General features: G+C 44.4%; 4 protein-coding genes across 4 annotated transcripts; 2 read left to right on the top strand and 2 right to left on the bottom strand.

Annotated features, from left to right (window-relative positions):
• Positions 1–1922: 1922 nt before the first annotated feature.
• On the top strand, positions 1923–2857 carry TRIVIDRAFT_136135 (uncharacterized protein; the record flags this gene model as incomplete). Its single annotated transcript, XM_014100382.1, has 2 exons — positions 1923–2312; positions 2384–2857. Coding segments are annotated over 2 exons (864 nt in total), but the record flags the coding sequence as incomplete, so codon positions are not given.
• Positions 2858–5031: 2174 nt separating this feature from the next.
• Positions 5032–7123, bottom strand: TRIVIDRAFT_59891 (uncharacterized protein; the record flags this gene model as incomplete). The annotated part of the gene is made up of 4 exons (XM_014100381.1): positions 5032–5236; positions 5295–5425; positions 5477–5941; positions 5993–7123. The coding sequence occupies 4 exons, from the start codon at positions 7121–7123 to the stop codon at positions 5032–5034; spliced, it is 1932 nt and encodes a 643-aa protein (XP_013955856.1).
• A 4784-nt stretch (positions 7124–11907) lies between these two features.
• On the bottom strand, positions 11908–13465 carry TRIVIDRAFT_52976 (uncharacterized protein; the record flags this gene model as incomplete). The annotated part of the gene is made up of 2 exons (XM_014100380.1): positions 11908–13104; positions 13157–13465. 2 exons carry the CDS (start codon positions 13463–13465, stop codon positions 11908–11910), a joined length of 1506 nt encoding a protein of 501 aa, XP_013955855.1.
• A 544-nt stretch (positions 13466–14009) lies between these two features.
• On the top strand, positions 14010–15918 carry TRIVIDRAFT_52961 (uncharacterized protein; the record flags this gene model as incomplete). The annotated part of the gene is made up of 4 exons (XM_014100379.1): positions 14010–14362; positions 14439–14643; positions 14737–14927; positions 15033–15918. The coding sequence occupies 4 exons, from the start codon at positions 14010–14012 to the stop codon at positions 15916–15918; spliced, it is 1635 nt and encodes a 544-aa protein (XP_013955854.1).
• Positions 15919–16731: the final 813 nt, after the last annotated feature.

Raw genomic sequence — 16731 nt, 5'->3', positions numbered from 1 at the left:
GGGGATACATTTCGGTAAAGACATACAATAAGAAGTATCGATCATTAAGCTCTTCGTCTTCTGAATTTTCATCAACTTGCTCCGGCGATCTCTGCCAGCGTCGTTTGCGTTCTTTCAGGAGGCTCAACATACCGCCCAGGTGGGCCCTGGCATTGATGACGTGACCTAAACAAAGCTGCAAGGATTAGTGGGAAGCTTGTATCTTGCCAATTGCTTGATTTTGCTGTATAATTTCCTCCATTCTAGCTCTCTGGCCTTACCTCGATGAAGCAGAGTGAAGCTATCTGGCTGATAATGCAGGCCATGAGTTGAGGCTGCCTGTTCGTGATCCACTTGTTGACCATGTGGATTAATTCGACTTTGTGGAACAAGAAGGTGGATTCGAAAGATTGCATACTACCAGTTGTCCACTCAAAATGCAGTGCAGCAATCAAAAGGGTCAAGCGAAGGGCATGAGGGTCGTTCATCATAGACCTGAAGCTTTCCCGATGTTAGAAATAATAGGCAAGAGATCTGAATAACAGCCATAAGCTCGCACCTGGATGTTGTGCAATCTTGTGATATAGAGTTCATACTTTGGTCTATATGGCAAACTTTTGGGTTATATATATTAGCTTAGCCGGTAATTCCCCAGTCGAAAAACTCATGAATTACACGAATCCCAATTTAATATTTGTGCCACTCACAATAGTGAAGAAGCTCCTTGGATTGAAATGGCATTTCTATGCCAAGACAATGGAAGGGATCTGATGCTCCATGAATGATAAAACCCATCGTCTCCTGAAGAAATGCTGCTTCTGGGTGTCCGGCCGTCTTTGTGATCGTCATGAACGCCAACTGTTCCCAAGGTCGGCATGCTTTGTCCACGGCCCTCCTGTCACGCAGAGGGATTGTGGGTGTATACTTGCAAACTCTCCGCACCCTTGAGCGTAAACAGTTTCCACTATTTATACCGGTTGGGTTAGCTTTTCATTTGCGAGACATGTTATAACTGGGGATCGGCCGCGAGTGAATAAGCGTACCATGTAGGCTGTGCCTCATCACAGCGTATGTGACGCTTCCGACACTCTAGACATCCAGTTCGGCGACGAGGGGTATATAGCTTTCCCAAAGTTGCCTTATCCATCTGTTGTATGTCTAGAATAATGACAGCGCAAAAAAGTGAAGATAGGAACGAGTGTTGTAGCAACTCCATAAGCGAGTATTTTTTAGGGGGCGGGAGGTTGCAGTAAATACTCTACCCTTGGTCTTTCTGGCATGTACTTTAATTCTATTAGCGTTTCTATAAGAAGCTAGCTTGATGTTTAGTGTGAAATATTTTATTACATTAGTAACCCTTCTATAATCAGTTAATAAGTTAATATTTGCTCCAGGGTAAATACTTTCCTAGCCTTGCAGAATGTTCGGTCGTAATAGTTATATCAGATCCCTGTATTTACAAACTCTACCCCCTAACTCTAACGTACGTAGGCCACAACATAATCAAGTCGTACTATGACTTAAAGCAAAATAGTCAGGATAGGTTATACTCCTGGAGTTATAGGCTATACAGCACAGGCCCCATTTTTGTAATACTTGATAATAAGCCGCCCCATTAATTACTTTCACCCTGCTTGCGCACACCGCAACACTCATGTTATGCGGTCAGCTGATATTAATCTAGTATTAACATATCTTCTTAAATTAGTTTGGCCTAAGGTTCTCACCTTTTTATAAGTGTTTAGTCTAGTATATAAGGTTGAGATTTTATAAATTTACTGGTCTGTGATGCCGAGTCTGATAGTCTCTATATACAGAAACCAATTTGTTTGCTGGGTTTATTGCCAGTAATACCAGCTCTTCCCACGATGAAGAAAACTATTCTTTCGGTCTTGTCTTCGCTCGGTCTGCTTATTGAGGGCACAAACGCGGCAGCCCCATACTGCACAGCTGGCTCATCATGCTTCCCTAACGCGGATGAGTTGGCGTCTTTCAACTCCTCTGTCGGCGAACAGCTGTTTAAAAGCTCTCCATATGGAAGCGTCTGCTATGAGGGCAGTTTTGAAGCTGCAGCCTGTTCAAATTTGGTTGCGAACAAGGGGATTGCTGGCTTCCGTGAGACACTACCATTAGCTATGATGTTCGTTAATAACGAATTCGATTCGGAGGGCAATGGATGTTTGATCCCCGATACTGTCCCTTCTGAGCCTCTTACTGAAGCCTGCGCACTTGGTGGCCTCCCCTCTTACTATGTCAATGCCACCACTCCCGAGGACATCAGCTCATCGGTCAAGTTCGCTGCCAAATATAACTTACGTCTCCGCGTTAAGAATGTGAGTGACATTTTGTCTATGGGATTCATCTCTCTGCAGAGAGGTAAACATACTAATGGGAGCTTTGATAGACGGGACATGACTACACTGGCCGTAGCACAGATCACGGCGCATTCACCATCCGCACAAGTAACTTCCGGGGTTTGGAGCTCATTGATGACTTCATACCAAATGGATGCCCCAAGTCTGTCCACCGAACCTCGGTTCTCGCTGGTGGCGCTGGTGTTGTTGCCCGAGACATTTACAATGTGTCAGCCGGCCTGGGAATCATAACCACAGGCGGTTACTCTAGCAGCGTTGGTGTCAATGGTGGCTTCGTACAAGGTGGTGGAGCTGCTGGGCCATGGCAGCCTCTCTTCGGCATGGGTGCAGACAATGTCCTGCAGTATGATGTGGTGCTAACAGACGGTACTATCACCGTAGCCAACGACTGCGTGAATAGTGACCTCTTCTGGGCAATGCGCGGTGGTGGTGGTGTCTTTGCAATAGCTACCAAGGTCTACCTTGAGGCCCACGCAGCCTTCCAAGCAGTGAATGTAGTCGCTGGTGAGATTATCGCAGCGGACGAAGCCTCGTACCAAGAGATAATCACGCAGTTTGTGGCCCAAGATCCTAATTACATGAAGTCCTTTAGTTCAGGCTTGTGGGAGACAATATTTCCTGCCCTGGCAATGACATTCCAGAAAGGGTTCCAATATGGGGAGCAGGTAGTGTCAGCGAACACATCACTGGCCGCCTTTGAGTTTCTCAATTCCATCCCCAATGTCACTGTTAGCTTAACGGCGAAACAGTTTCCGACGTTCTTCGAGGCCTATGCCACTCTTATGCAGCCATTGATTGATGCCGGAAATCGAGTCGGTATCAACATTGGCCTTATCAGTCGTATCATTGACAAGGATCTCTTGGGTGCAGAGTCTGGCCGAAAGAATATATCAGACTTCATCCTTAGTCTTCCCTCTACTCAGCCATTTATTCTTCAGCGCGGTATGTAAAATATCGATACAATTCTGATGACTTGAAAGACTAACATTACTGCGTGTAGTTGGTGGCGGGTCTGTTAATACAAAAAGTACCAATTTCGTAAGTCACCATTATATCCTGAAATCAAAGATTCGTGGATTTGGAGTGTATTTTGCTTATTATCGACGTTAGACCTCCGTCAACCCTGCTTGGAGAACCTCCTTAGGCTATATGGATATCCCCATTTTTGATGGCAGTGCAGATAATGGCCCATTAACAGCGTTCCAGAACTCAACTATAGACAGTCGCACTCTACAGGCTAATAAAGTCTTCGGAACTAATGCTTACTATAATGAGGATAACAAGCGAGAGCCGGACTTCCCGTCCCGTTTCTGGGGCACTAACTACCCCACATTACTTGCGCTAAAAAAGAAGTGGGATCCAACATGTGTTTTAACAGGACCTTTAACAGTCGGTAGCCAAGAAATCTGTAAAGGCACTTAAATATAGCTAGAGCGTCGTATTATACTGGGGTTAAGATAACGTTCTGGATTATACTTCAAATATATAAAAGAAGTCCCCTGGTCATATAAAAGGAATGGTTGTATAATAGTAAAGGAAATAAGGCAGCATTTAACAATTATAGTTGTTACGTATATAAGTAAAATAAAAGTAATAAATGCCTATCGCAGCATAATACTGCAACCGCTGCTACAGCAATGGTAGTACTTATAAGGGTGTAAATCCGCCTACGCATTGGTTGTTTGGCTTCACATTGCCATTGCCATTTTCATTGTTATTGTCATTCTAAGAAGCAGCTATTTGAAGCGGTGGGCTGCCTTTAGGTTGTAAACACCTTGTGATTGCTGTTGTCATTGTTGCGAAAATATTGGTAGTCATGCTTTGTTGGATGCTTGTCAATAACTCTAATCTTATGAACGTACCAGCCGTCAATATATAATTCACCAAAACACAGCCATGACTTGTATGGCCTCAATTTTAAAATGAGGAATGTTATTTATGCGCTTGCCTCCAATTTGCATCAGGAATCTATAGATCTGACGTTATCAAGCACGCTTCTCCGTGCTTCTCGTTATAGTTGAAAGTTAGCAATGAATAGTGGAAGGGGATGTAAATACTCATCTTAAATAATGACACATAGTTCTTGATCAAGTATTATGACTGATGGACACAAAAGACTTATGCTCTTAAAATCTTAGGTTTTAGACTGATGGCTATTTTTTTCTTATTCTGTGTGATCATTCTTCATCATTTCCCACACCTTTGATAATTTGATAACAGTTACATCAGCCTAGTCATAGTTACGCTTACCTTTTTACTCAATCCAATATTGTCATACGCATGGAGGACTATCGTTTCTGATAGCTATGACGTAGAGTGCCCGAGAAAGCACAGAAGAAGCGAGTTACAGTCAATTGCAGTTAGAATACAAGGTAATCAGGGCGGATATCCATAAACTCTCTCTTACGTGCTTCCTTCCCAACCGCGGCTAAGTGATTACCGCAGACACAACCGTCGACGGCCAATATGACCACCTGGTTGATGAGATTATAAGCACAAATTCAATCACATCAGTTAGAGTTAGCAAAGATCAAGAAACATTCTAGGCAATGCTACCCGTGAACAGAAGTTATGTGTGAACTCACCAGGCGTATTTTTACCCGTTGCTAGTTAACCGCCAATATTCTTTATGAATTTAACAATCAAGTTAACTTTAATTACATAACGAATACATCATTCATAATTCCGTGCTGCATCCAAATAGATGCTCATCAAAAGCTTCCGCCGAGGGTGGCCGGCCTAAGAAATCGATAAGAGCTTGCATATGATCTTGGCTACCCCCTCTTTCAAGGATACAACGAGGATATCTTTGAGCCGTCTCAATGTTTGCCAGATCATCTTTGAACTCGGTGTAGAACAGGTCCACTGCAAAAACCTGTGAACTATAATGAGATAATATTGATGTTTGTGGCGGCTTAAAATAGCCTTATATCAGCTCACAATAGGTAGGAGTAATATCCAGCGTCATAGTCAGTTGACATTAAATGGGAAAATATGGCATAACCATGTCCCCAGGTATACCCCTTCCCAAGAGCTTCAGGACCGCTTATCAGCCGAATATCCTTGTGCAGCTTGTTCCATATGAATGCGAGTCCAGTGATTCAGCTTCTTTCAAACTAGACTTGATTGATAGCTATATCAAAAAGGCTTCTCTGTAGCTGCTCTAGATAAAACAAAGGCCCAAAGGTAAGGCTTCTGGCTCGAATGAGGGAGTCTATCATGGCGTCCGGCATGTGCTTTTGCGGTTGACCAATACCCTTGTTCTCTGTTTTCCAGTGCTCAAGCATATCAGAGTCCACGTATGAGTAGTGTGTGCTCAATTTCCTAAGTTGTGACGGTATCCAACACCATTTCTCAAGCATTTGACTTGGAACCTCGCCAAAGTCTACGGGGACGCTCTCGGGACCGTGAAAGCGGGCATATCTAGTCTTGGAGAGAAGGTCATGCATACAGTGACCCAATTCATGAAACATGGTTACCATCTCGAAATGCCCGAGAAGAGATGGTTTCCTTGATGTTGGCTGAGAAAAATCACACAAGAGCGCAACTGACGGGCAATAGCGGGAGCCATCCTGTTTAATAAATCCCTATACTGGGTCAGAAAATGGAAACTCACGACCAATGGACGATTGCATTACCGGCTGGAGGTTGAAACATGCAGGGTTAGGATATTTGCCTTGCCGATAAAAGAGATCAAGATAAAGATATCCATGGAAATGATTACTCTGTTTCTGGATACCATGGACTTGAAATACCTGAGTATCTTCATGCCAGACCATGTTGGAAGATTTATCGGCCCCCTTAAGTTCTATGAACTTCAGTTGGAATAAAGATCCGAATATGCTCAACATACCGGCAATGGTTGTCTGCAGCGGGAAATACTCCCTTATTTTCTGACGATCAATTCCAAGGTGCCGCTCTAACATCAGTCGATGGTAGAAATGATAATCCCATATAAAAAAGCTGTGGTCATACTGGTCTAGCTCATCTTGGCGACTAACATCGTCTCTCTTCAAAAATTCCAGCTCATTCAAAGAAGCGAGTCCGGCTGGTGTTAATTTGGAGCATAACTCGGCTAGAAATTTGTTTACTGTATCTGGAATCTTGGCCATTCTCCCTTGAATTTGACGAGCGGCGTTGTCTGGGAATCCCAGTAAATTGGCAGATTCGTATCTTAATATTGCAGCTTCTTTAAGGAGAGGTCCATTTCCAACACACCTATTCTGGCTAGCAATGAATAGACGTCTTCTAGTCTCACTTTTGGTTGCGCGTTCCATAATCTCCATATGGCTGGGGTTTGAGAGTGTAACTTGGTACTGATGCTGGGCAGCTCCTTTGGGATCCAGCTTAGCTAGTATTCGATCAGGAACACCTTTCAGGTCGTCAAGGTTGAAATCTACTGTACTGTTATCGCTATTGAGATTCTGTCGAAAGGCTGGTTTTATCTCAGCGAGCTGTGCTTGTATTTCCTTGTAACGTTGTTTCTGCTTAGTATCACGTAGACCTACGCTCATTTGGATATGCCTGTCATATGTGAGCTTCAGTAAGAGGGAGGATTCGGCATCAAGGCCCTCGCTGCCGTCATGCACTGCATTGACAAGTGCGAAAACATCCTCGCGCATGAATGACTGGGTACGAAACGCATCAAATAACTTCCGCGATTTTTTTGAGGCCTCACGAATTTGGTCATTCTCGGAAATATCCTGGTAAACACTAAGGATGTTAGACTGAAGGGCAAAGTTGTTGTCGATTCTGGCGAGAGGCTCCATAACATTGGCGAAGGTAGCTGTTAGGGGCGTGACATCTTAAACCATATCATCCTGCTGTCGATGGGAGTGTTGAACAAGCCTCTCCGCATCTTCAAAGATTGAACTAAATGTCGCCGCGAAGCTCGGTGGAGGCTGAATGTCCGAAATGAACGCCATCTTCGTTCATCGCTCTTCTTTTTCTTCTTCGTGATGGTTAGGAAGCTGAACGAAGCTGCATAGATTTCCCGGCCCTAGTAAGCTCAGGATGGATGTGTCCTGAATTCTTCACATGGAATGACGGCGTTTTGCCAAGTGGCATGGAGTGCACGAGGCATTTATGTGATATTTTATGACAAGAAAAGGGGGGTGAGAGACATTAGCTCCGCTGTGAGTTACGGCGACTTATTATAGCGATGTAAGAATGTATTGTACCGCTAAAAAAATATGTTTTCTTAATTACACATGTTGCCCCGCGGGATATCTCCTAACTACTTAGAATAGCTGCAGAAGACCAATGTCCCTCCCCGTCCGTAGTCGTCTCGAAAAGCGAGTCCTGTTGAGCTTGTTAGGCCGTTTGATCGGGGCAAGCTGCACTATCAAGTGACGTACCACAGTACTGTTACAACCAAGCCCGAGATTCGAACGACATATTCACAGGATGTTCGTCATTCGCCTTGGCTGTTGGTTGTTTGTTGTTGGCCGCTAGTTTAGGATGTTACATCGGCCTTATAGTATAGGTTAATCTTTTTTCCTTTTTGGAACTTTTGTGTAGCTCCTGATCCAGGCTCGGATATAGCAGTTGCCCATTGGTTCCACCTTTCTTGACCAACGGGTAGATGTAGGCTGCAGACATAGGTACGACTGGCGTAGAGTGCTCTTGGTGGGTTTAACAGTGCTTTCTTACCTGAAGCACTGGACTCATGATGCTTCAGTGAGATGGTGCACGTATCCATGCATAGAAAAGCGACCGGACTGCAAAATTTAATCTTATCGCCAGCATCCTTTGGCATGTCTGACTATAAATGTATCTGTGGATCTGTTCTAGACTACGCCTGTTGGATTTCCAGGCTCCTGAGAATCTTGATGCCACGGCGCGGGTTGTCCTTCAATACAGCGCCTACGGTCTCACATCTGTGTGATTATGAAAGAACATCTACAGGCCTGAAAGAGGGGACGAGCGCCGAGCTGGATGGAGGTTCGGCGAGCGACAAACCTGACCTGTATGGCTTAAGTTGCCGCAAGGATATGGTGTCGTAGTCGTCAAAGATGTGTGCAGCTATAAGACCAACCCCACAGAATGGCCCTGTTCACTTGGCGAAGGCCGATACAAATAAGAGTTCATTATTAGGTTCCACGCCACTCCATTAAGCATCCTACTTATGCGTGTAATTGTAGTGACCGTACTAAAGCAACTTCAAAGGTCCAAAACTAGTTTCCATTACCCAACGCCTTCTTTAATAACTGATGAGCGTTTGACATGTTATTTTTAAAGAATTACTTGACGATTATGTTATTGTGACTGGGACTCCCGACCAGTGGGACATTCAAAATAGTGCAAGAGAAAGTGAAAACACAAAGTTTGATACACTTGTTGTTAACACTCGGCTTAATATACTCAGTGGAGATGTAACTATCTTCTCCCTATCCTACCCTCTCCGTTTGTTAATCATTGCCAGCAAAAAATAGTACCTCGGCTTCTTAACCGTGGCATCTTCCCTCAATCTCCCTTTTCGGATTCCCCGCGATTCTTTCTCAGTGCTTCTCATTCCCCTTTATTATCGTGGGTACATTCTCTTCGTTGTACTCATTGTACCTGGACTTATAGAGATCAAATTATGAGGTTAAGTGGATGAATGGCTGTAAACAACAACCTATTAAACTCACAGATAGCGTGATTGCCTGTACCTGTACCCTGACAGAAATATTTGCATTCTGCGAAGTATAGAAATTCCAGGTTGAGGCTGCCAGTTCGTGTCTAATAGTGTATAAAGGCGCAAGCCTAGCGAGCCGATAGGAAGAGTCATAAATTGTCTCTTGGAATCGCATTACCGAGAAGTAGGAGTGGTTACTAATATATAATACAGAGTTATCATAGGGTGCGAGGGCTGAGAAGGCCCAGTTCATTACAAGTGGAATATCCTTACAAAGAAGCAACAAACTTCCCCTTCTTTGTTGAAAAAGATCACAGATAAATATAGTCTTATTATATACCTCGCTGCTGTGGTCTCGTGGCTAGTTAACTATAAACCACCTCTTTGATCCCATCCCTCTTCTCTTTGTGCCATGACGTCTGACATATATTTATTTATAAGTATACTTTAAAAAATGAACTGCTTCTACCCTATAGCGTTTGGTGTTACTCTCATGTACTCCTTTTAAGCAATTCACATAATAGCGCAAACGGTTTTTCTTCAACGACATGGAGTGGTAATATTTTAAGAAACAGAAGGGAGAAAAAACTTTTTTCAGTAAGTGTAGCTCTTGATGATTTGTGTCAGAGACTGAGGAGCTTCCTTGTGACAAAGGAGCAAAAGGTTCAAACTAGAAGTTGTGGTTTGAGCAGAACTATGTAAGAAAGAAGTGTCTCTTTCTTTTTGAACACAATCAGAGATAAATATATTTTTTATTGTATACCTAGCTGCACAAAGGGTGGGGCATAGCCTTTTATTGAACCAACTGTTACAGCATTGAACCTCTCAACTTGATATTAAATTTAACCTCCATACCTAGCTGCGCTATCATAGCTAGTTCCACTTTGATCTCATCATTTCTCCTCGAGCCTCAACGTCTGACAATTCCTTATACTGTAAACCCAACAAGGCAAAATACCAGGCCAACACTCACAATGGTTTTATGGTAACGGAACCAGTTATTTATAAGAGATTGTTATTACGAAAGACCGGATCGTAACAAGCTACTAGTAGCATCTAGTAGTCAGAATCTAGCTTCACAGTCGCATAAGAGGGAATAATTCCATAAAATATTGAGAGACACTATCTCGGGCTGACTGTTGAGGAAGCACTGCAATCGAGATACTTATTTGAAGGGTCCTTGAATGTCTCCCCAGTCAGGCTAGGTGAACTTCTCGGTAGGCCGACTTTAGTCCGACATCATGCCCACAAGCCATACCGGCGGTCGTAAACAAAGCTCAGGTGGTTATGACTGCCTAATTAGGAAATAGTGTAGAAGATGCCCATAGCCTTAAAGATGTCGTCCGGAGCTAGTATTCTATTACATATCCTAAGTTCCATGCTCGATGGAAGGTAATTATGGCTAACAAGTTGCTAAGGTTTCACTCATAGAATCATCTAGAGAGACATTGTTGTTTTCCAGAAGGGCCGATGTTGGTAGTCGATGCCGTATGGAGGATATCTTGGCCATCAGCTAAGCACAGTGTGCACTTATTGCTGTTTCAACTACTCCGAAAAGTGGTTTTGTATAGTGTGCCAGCTAGCAGTTTATTAGTGGCAACTGTTCCAGGGATGGCAATTGGAGCCACCCGCACAGAAATAATAGTGGCATGCGCAGTCGCAGAGCGGCCCAGGATCTAGATGAGCCCAGGTACTCACAAGATGTTCAGCCTCTATTTGTTGAACAGTTTAGACCTGGTTTCATCAGACAAGCTATAGGTTAAAGTTTTGCATGTTATTAATGCCCCGTTGTCTTTAACATCATACTATGACCTACTTTTGCCAACCTGTGCAGCTGCATTAATATTTCTAACCAGGCTTATTAAACTCAGTCTCGTGGTGCTGCTTTCTCCATTCTCTGTACTCCATTAGCTCCATAGTTTGAGAAGGTGCAAATAGTATTAATAAATCATAGCCAGCAATTCAATTTGGCCAATTCCCTAAGCCTTGCCAGCTTAGAAAGAGCTCTCAACAGTTTCAGAAAGCTACACAAAGGCGTCTTGGCAATTTTCACCAAGTTTGTAACGCGATAGATCGACTGCACAATCCAAACTCATCAACTGTGTGTACCAAATGCGTGCAGTACCGTCTCACGAAACTATGCAAGGCTAAATCTGATGAGAAAGCACCAGAGATAATGGAATTGCGCAAAGTATGTGCCTCTGCAGGAATCGATTGTAATTGAAGCAATATATCTATTTGTTAGCCGTAATGGAGATTTGATCAAGGATCAAATAATCTGTCATCTATTGCAAGTTCTATTATTAAGAGTTCTAGTATAATGAGAACCGGAAGCCAGCCAGGAAGTATAGAATTCCAAGTTCGGCTTCTTTGTTTCACCTCTCAACCTCAACATGTAAAACCACAGCGATGAAGATATAAGCTCAAGCATTTTCTCAAGACGAAGCAATAGATTTTAACTGACGTCAACTCGTTTAATGATAAATGAACTTGCTCTGCAGACGTCGTATGAAGCTTGGAGGTGGAAGATTATTCTAGGCTAAAAAAAAACGATATTGCCACTGCGGACTATGTGGGAGATCAGAAATAGACCTACTCAAGTTTGGTGACTCTATCATGAGTTACAATGATTGCTATTTGTACGAGGTAGCATTCAGATTAGTCTCATACGTTAAATAAATAAGAGCATTCACGACGGGCAATAATGGAATGTTGACTCGTTTGTTGAATTGTAAATTGAGTATCAAACAATAATTAAAATCCGTGATTTGGAACTCGGGACCAACTTTGTTAAAGCATTCAATTACCGCCAAAAGGCTTTATTACAAACAAGCATGTCGTGCAAAGTGCAAGGCTTGGGCTTCTTCCTAGTTCCACAAAACAGCATTGCAGATCAGAAATTTCTGATACCGACAAAGGCGATAACTTTAGTCTTCAGTTTGGAAGTAGTTTATGCATGACATCGCATATCGCTTCAGATGGTTCGCCTCCACCTCGAAGGTCTTTGTTTGTCGGCTGGATTATGATTCTCTGATAGCTTGTTAATGCAGGGGTACCGTTGTCATTCACTTCCAGTATCAAGTGCAGCGCCTTCCCTAGTGCAATAGCCCTCCGACTGAGGAGCTCCACACAGCACTGTTCCGGTCCCGGAAGTTTTACTTCTACCACCGTCCCACTGTCGTTGAGCTGACGTATTTTCAGTTCACTAACTTCGAATTCTACTGTCCATTGAGTCGCACTTGGGTCACAGTAATGCCACCACTTAAATGTCAGTTTGTCACCCGAGTCCGGATCGTACGTCTCGCTTGCGTCGAAAGTGAGTGTAGAACCTGCCTCAGCCTCGATCGTAATGGGATCTGGTCCCTGAAACCCGTTGACGGAGGTGACTGGGTGGTGGTTAACTGCCTCTAGGTCGCTTGTTAGACTCCATTGAATCCGTGCGGCAAAGTCGTTCTGGAAAGCATCTCTCCAGCGCCATATTGTCGCCTGATTCGAGCGGTAAATGCGGCCGTCTAGGCCAGTAACTGTGTCAGCACAGTCTCCAAAATGACGCGCATGTTGTCCCGCATCGCTAATGTCTATCATCTGGTATCTGCCGCCCCAGGAGCCGTAGCTGGGTTGCTCAGGTACGCCGAGTCCATTTTGAACTAGGTAGAGGAAAGTGGGCGTATCGCCTTCAGGAATAAACATGAAGTTTGGGTATGCCGAACCAAGAGGACCGATCTGGATATTGTCTTTAATCCACTCCGCAGAAACCTTTGTGAAGTCTGGGCCGCCTTGGTCGAACCGGTAATATTTGTCCCCAGATATGCCAGTCCAAGTCGCCATGCCGTAATTGTTCCAAGCGTGTACAGATGAAATGTAAAATATATCAGGAAACTGCGCTCTGATCCACGCTCCAGTATCATCTTGGTCTGAAATAGTGTACACGCGCAGCTTTGCTCGTAGACCCGCAGCTTCGCTTTCGGTGTATTGCGTTCGGATTTTCCATAGCACTTGCGCCAGTACGTTTGTCCCACCCCAGCAAAGAACCCAAAGTGGCTCATTAGACGGAGTTATGATGCGTTCGAGGAGTAGTTGGGCACCTTCGCTTAAGGGAATATCGTCACCAACGGCGGCAAAGCCGTATACCTGATTTTTGTTTAGTCTCAACAATGAATCAGTGGGAAACGGGGAAGCGCACAGGTGGGCCTGACCGCACGAGATTCCTCAGACTTTCAGCTGTCGGGTAAGGAAAATCTGGGTGTACGTGGGCATTAAGGTTGTCAACAGCCCCAGCATATGCATCAATGATCTTGATCATATCCTGAGGACACACTTTGGTCCTCATCCATGTTGATGTACAGGCAACCAAGCCTTCGGTTTGGAACTGATTCGAATATAGGAGGTATCTGACAAGCGACTCCGCATCATCTGGTTCATTAGAGATGTCGGAGATGATGAAGACTCGGGTCTTCGACTTAAATGACTGTAGTCTAACAGCAAAGGACATTTTGATCTTCTGTATCAAAGTCTAAGCTGCATCAACTCTATGATAGAGATTCGATTTGCCTTTATCTCTTTTTTCTTACCTCTGCCGCATGCGCACCTATCTTTAATTGGCGAAATTTCCTACACTGACTCTATGAGGGGCTTTATTTCCAGTGGCTTGAAGAACCCTGTTTGAGGCGCTAGTTCTCCGCTTTGGTCTCGAATTCTAACCCCGTGGGGTTGGAGTCTGGGGAGCCGGGTAGGCTTTGGCGAGTTTCCCAGAAAGGAGAGATTAAGCACCCGGCAATGTCTGGGCACTCCACATCCCGGGTGTACTGTTCGCATCACCAAAGCAGGGAATTTTTACATGCGTACCTCCGCATGCCATCTACAGAACATAGCAACGGTAGCCGGGAAACTTAACCGCTGGGTGACTTCACCCATCTTAGTAGCAATTGTGATGATTATTTATATCAGAGTAGAACTGCACAGCATTCTCCACCATCATCCATACCCACCTTCACCACTTTGTCACATATCCACGTTGTTTTCCAACTAGCTTTACGATGTTTTCTCCGTCTGCGAAAGCAGGTTCACAGCCAGAGAAAGGCTATATTGATGGTCATATTGAACAACAACATGTCCAACTCGACCATATCCGCCAGCATCAGCTTGCAAGTCTAACAAACCGGGAAGACCACCAAGATGGCAAGTGGCGGGCTATCATGAAGAATCCTTGGGCCTTCCTCTGGTGTCTCTATGCCGTCTGGACAGTCCTTCTAGTCAGTTTTGAGAACCAGGCCTCTGGCAACATCCTGGGAATTCCCCAATTTCGGAAGGATTTTGGAACTCTATATAACGGCAACTACGTTCTCTCCGCTAGGTGGCAATCGGCCTTTAGCGGAGCACCAGTAGCTTCGTAAGTCGGTCTAAGCAACTATTTCTCGATATGACAATCCTAGCAACGAAGAGCAGCCAAGTAACCAGGAAAATAGACAAGTCATTGGAGCACTAACGTGCGGTCAAATTGCTGACTGGATCGGCCGGCGGTATACCATCGTCGTTGCTCTTTTTATCTCTTTTGCAGCTATCACTATGGAACTCCTGGCCACCACAGATGAAATCTTTTTTGGCGGCAAGTTTCTCAATGGATTTGCGGTGGGCACATTGCAGGCTGTTGCAGGTACCTATGTTGGTGAGGTAGGTTCATGGGATACCCGTATCCGCCGTCCCTATATTGCCAAAGGGGAGCAATACAAGGACCATTGCATAGGCTGACATAATGCGGCTTAGGTTGTACCACTTGCCCTTCGTGGCTTGATGACTGCTTTAATTGCCCTGTCGTTCACTGTTGGTCCCTTCACCGTGGCTCTGATCGTGAACGCGGAAGGCCAAAGAGATGATCGATGGGCTTATCGTTCCGTTTTCTGTTCCCAATATGGGTTCGCCGCTATTTCGGCTGCTTTTGTCTTCTTCATGCCGGAGTAAGTCTTAAATATTCTCTCATTCTCCTTAGCTTACAAAGAAGTGCCCATTTCGTGCAATAGATGTTAGTAACTGCAAAACTGGCTAACACACCCTTTCTAAAGATCGCCTTGGTGGCTTGTGAGCAAGGGCCATGAGGAAAAGGCCCTTCACAGCCTCCATCGTCTCGGATATACTGCGGAATCTGGAGAAGACGTAAAGCGTATCGCCAATATCAAGATCACCTTGGAGCAGATTCGCCACGAGACAGAAGGCGTTACATATGCAGAGTGTTTCAGGAAGTCCAATTTTCGCCGTACAATGGTTTCAATCGCGCCACTAGTGATCCAACAGTTTACGGGAATTAATTTTGCTGCCTCCTATTCAACATACTACTCGGAGCTGGCAGGATACAGCACAGATATGGCATTTAAGCTGCAGATCATTCAGCAAGTCCTATCTATGATTGGAAATGTAATCTCATGGGATTTAATCGACCGGGTTGGTCGACGCGACCTGACGCTTTACGGAACTGTGATATTGACTGTTGTCCTCTGGATCATGGGTGGCCTCGCGGTTGCAGGCTCTCCTGGTGACCTTAAAGGAACGGTGGCAATGATTCTGTTGTACTGTTTCTTATACAATGTCACCATTGGCGCGACTGCATATACCTGCTTGACGGAAGTGGCGACGTCTCGCCTTCGGATTAAGACCATCGCCATAGGCCTGGCGGTCGCCAACGCCATTTCAGTCATGTGGAGCTTTGTCCTTCCGTACATGTTCAACCCGGATAAGGGAAACCTCGGAGGCAAGGTCGGCTTTGTCTTCGGAGCTTTATCTTTCCCTTGCATCGCATTTCTGTGGTACTACCAACCGGAAACGAGGGGCCGATCGTACGAAGAGCTTGACGAAATGTTTACTAAGAAGGTTCCGGCGAGGCAATTTAAAAGTTATATCACTGAGGTGGAGACACAGGGTCATGAGGTTCAGTTGGGTAAGTCAGACGCTTAAAGTTAATAAAGAGTGTACAACGTTCATGCGTTATCGTGTTGCCACTTGCCATGTATATGTAGTTATTACAATAAGCCTACATGGTGGTAATTACAGTTCAAAGTCAGACTGCCTGAACAAGAGGAACGAACATTGGACTATTTCAATAATTCAACCATTCTTACATTAAATTATTAAAAAGGGTTAACAATCCTCAAGATAAGTGTCGAAAATATACAAAGATATAGCCTAGCGAACTAGATATACGAGTTTGCATCTCTACAGATATTTAGACAGGTAACTTAGGTAGGCAGCTGTCAATATAGACTGTACTTTGTTTGCTCTTTTACTAGCTTAGCTATATTGCCTGATGATAATTTAACTACTCTGTCAACATTGACCTGAACTCAAACGTTTGCCCCTTGGAAGCAGCTACCTAATACTGAAATATAGGACCTAATTCTTCATATTGATAATATATATCATACTTCAGCGTTACTATACGGTCTCCTTGCAAAAAAGCCTCGTACTTGGCAAGGATTATAGTGCTGACCAATCATCGCGCCTCTAGCTTGATAGAAGTGGTGTATCGCGGTGTTTACTACTGTAGCTCCGACCCCTAATTCCCTGATAGCAGTACACTAGTTCTCTTAGCCCTGTCTAAATCCACATTCGCTGGTTCTGAAGTGCGGTTGAAGTTTAGGCCTACTAGGAAATTCGAAAGCTCAGCGATCAGACTGGGCGTGGGGCACACTTGGCCGTGGATAGCACCGCCATGGATGCCTTAATAATGTGATCCAGATATTATGGATTACAGGCAGGTATCTTGGTTAT

The sequence above is a fragment of the Trichoderma virens genome (assembly GCF_000170995.1).
Source record: "Trichoderma virens Gv29-8 chromosome Unknown TRIVIscaffold_67, whole genome shotgun sequence".
Lineage (NCBI taxonomy): Eukaryota > Fungi > Ascomycota > Sordariomycetes > Hypocreales > Hypocreaceae > Trichoderma > Trichoderma virens.
Note: the sequence above shows the minus strand (reverse complement) of the source record. Positions and strands in the feature narration are given on the sequence as shown.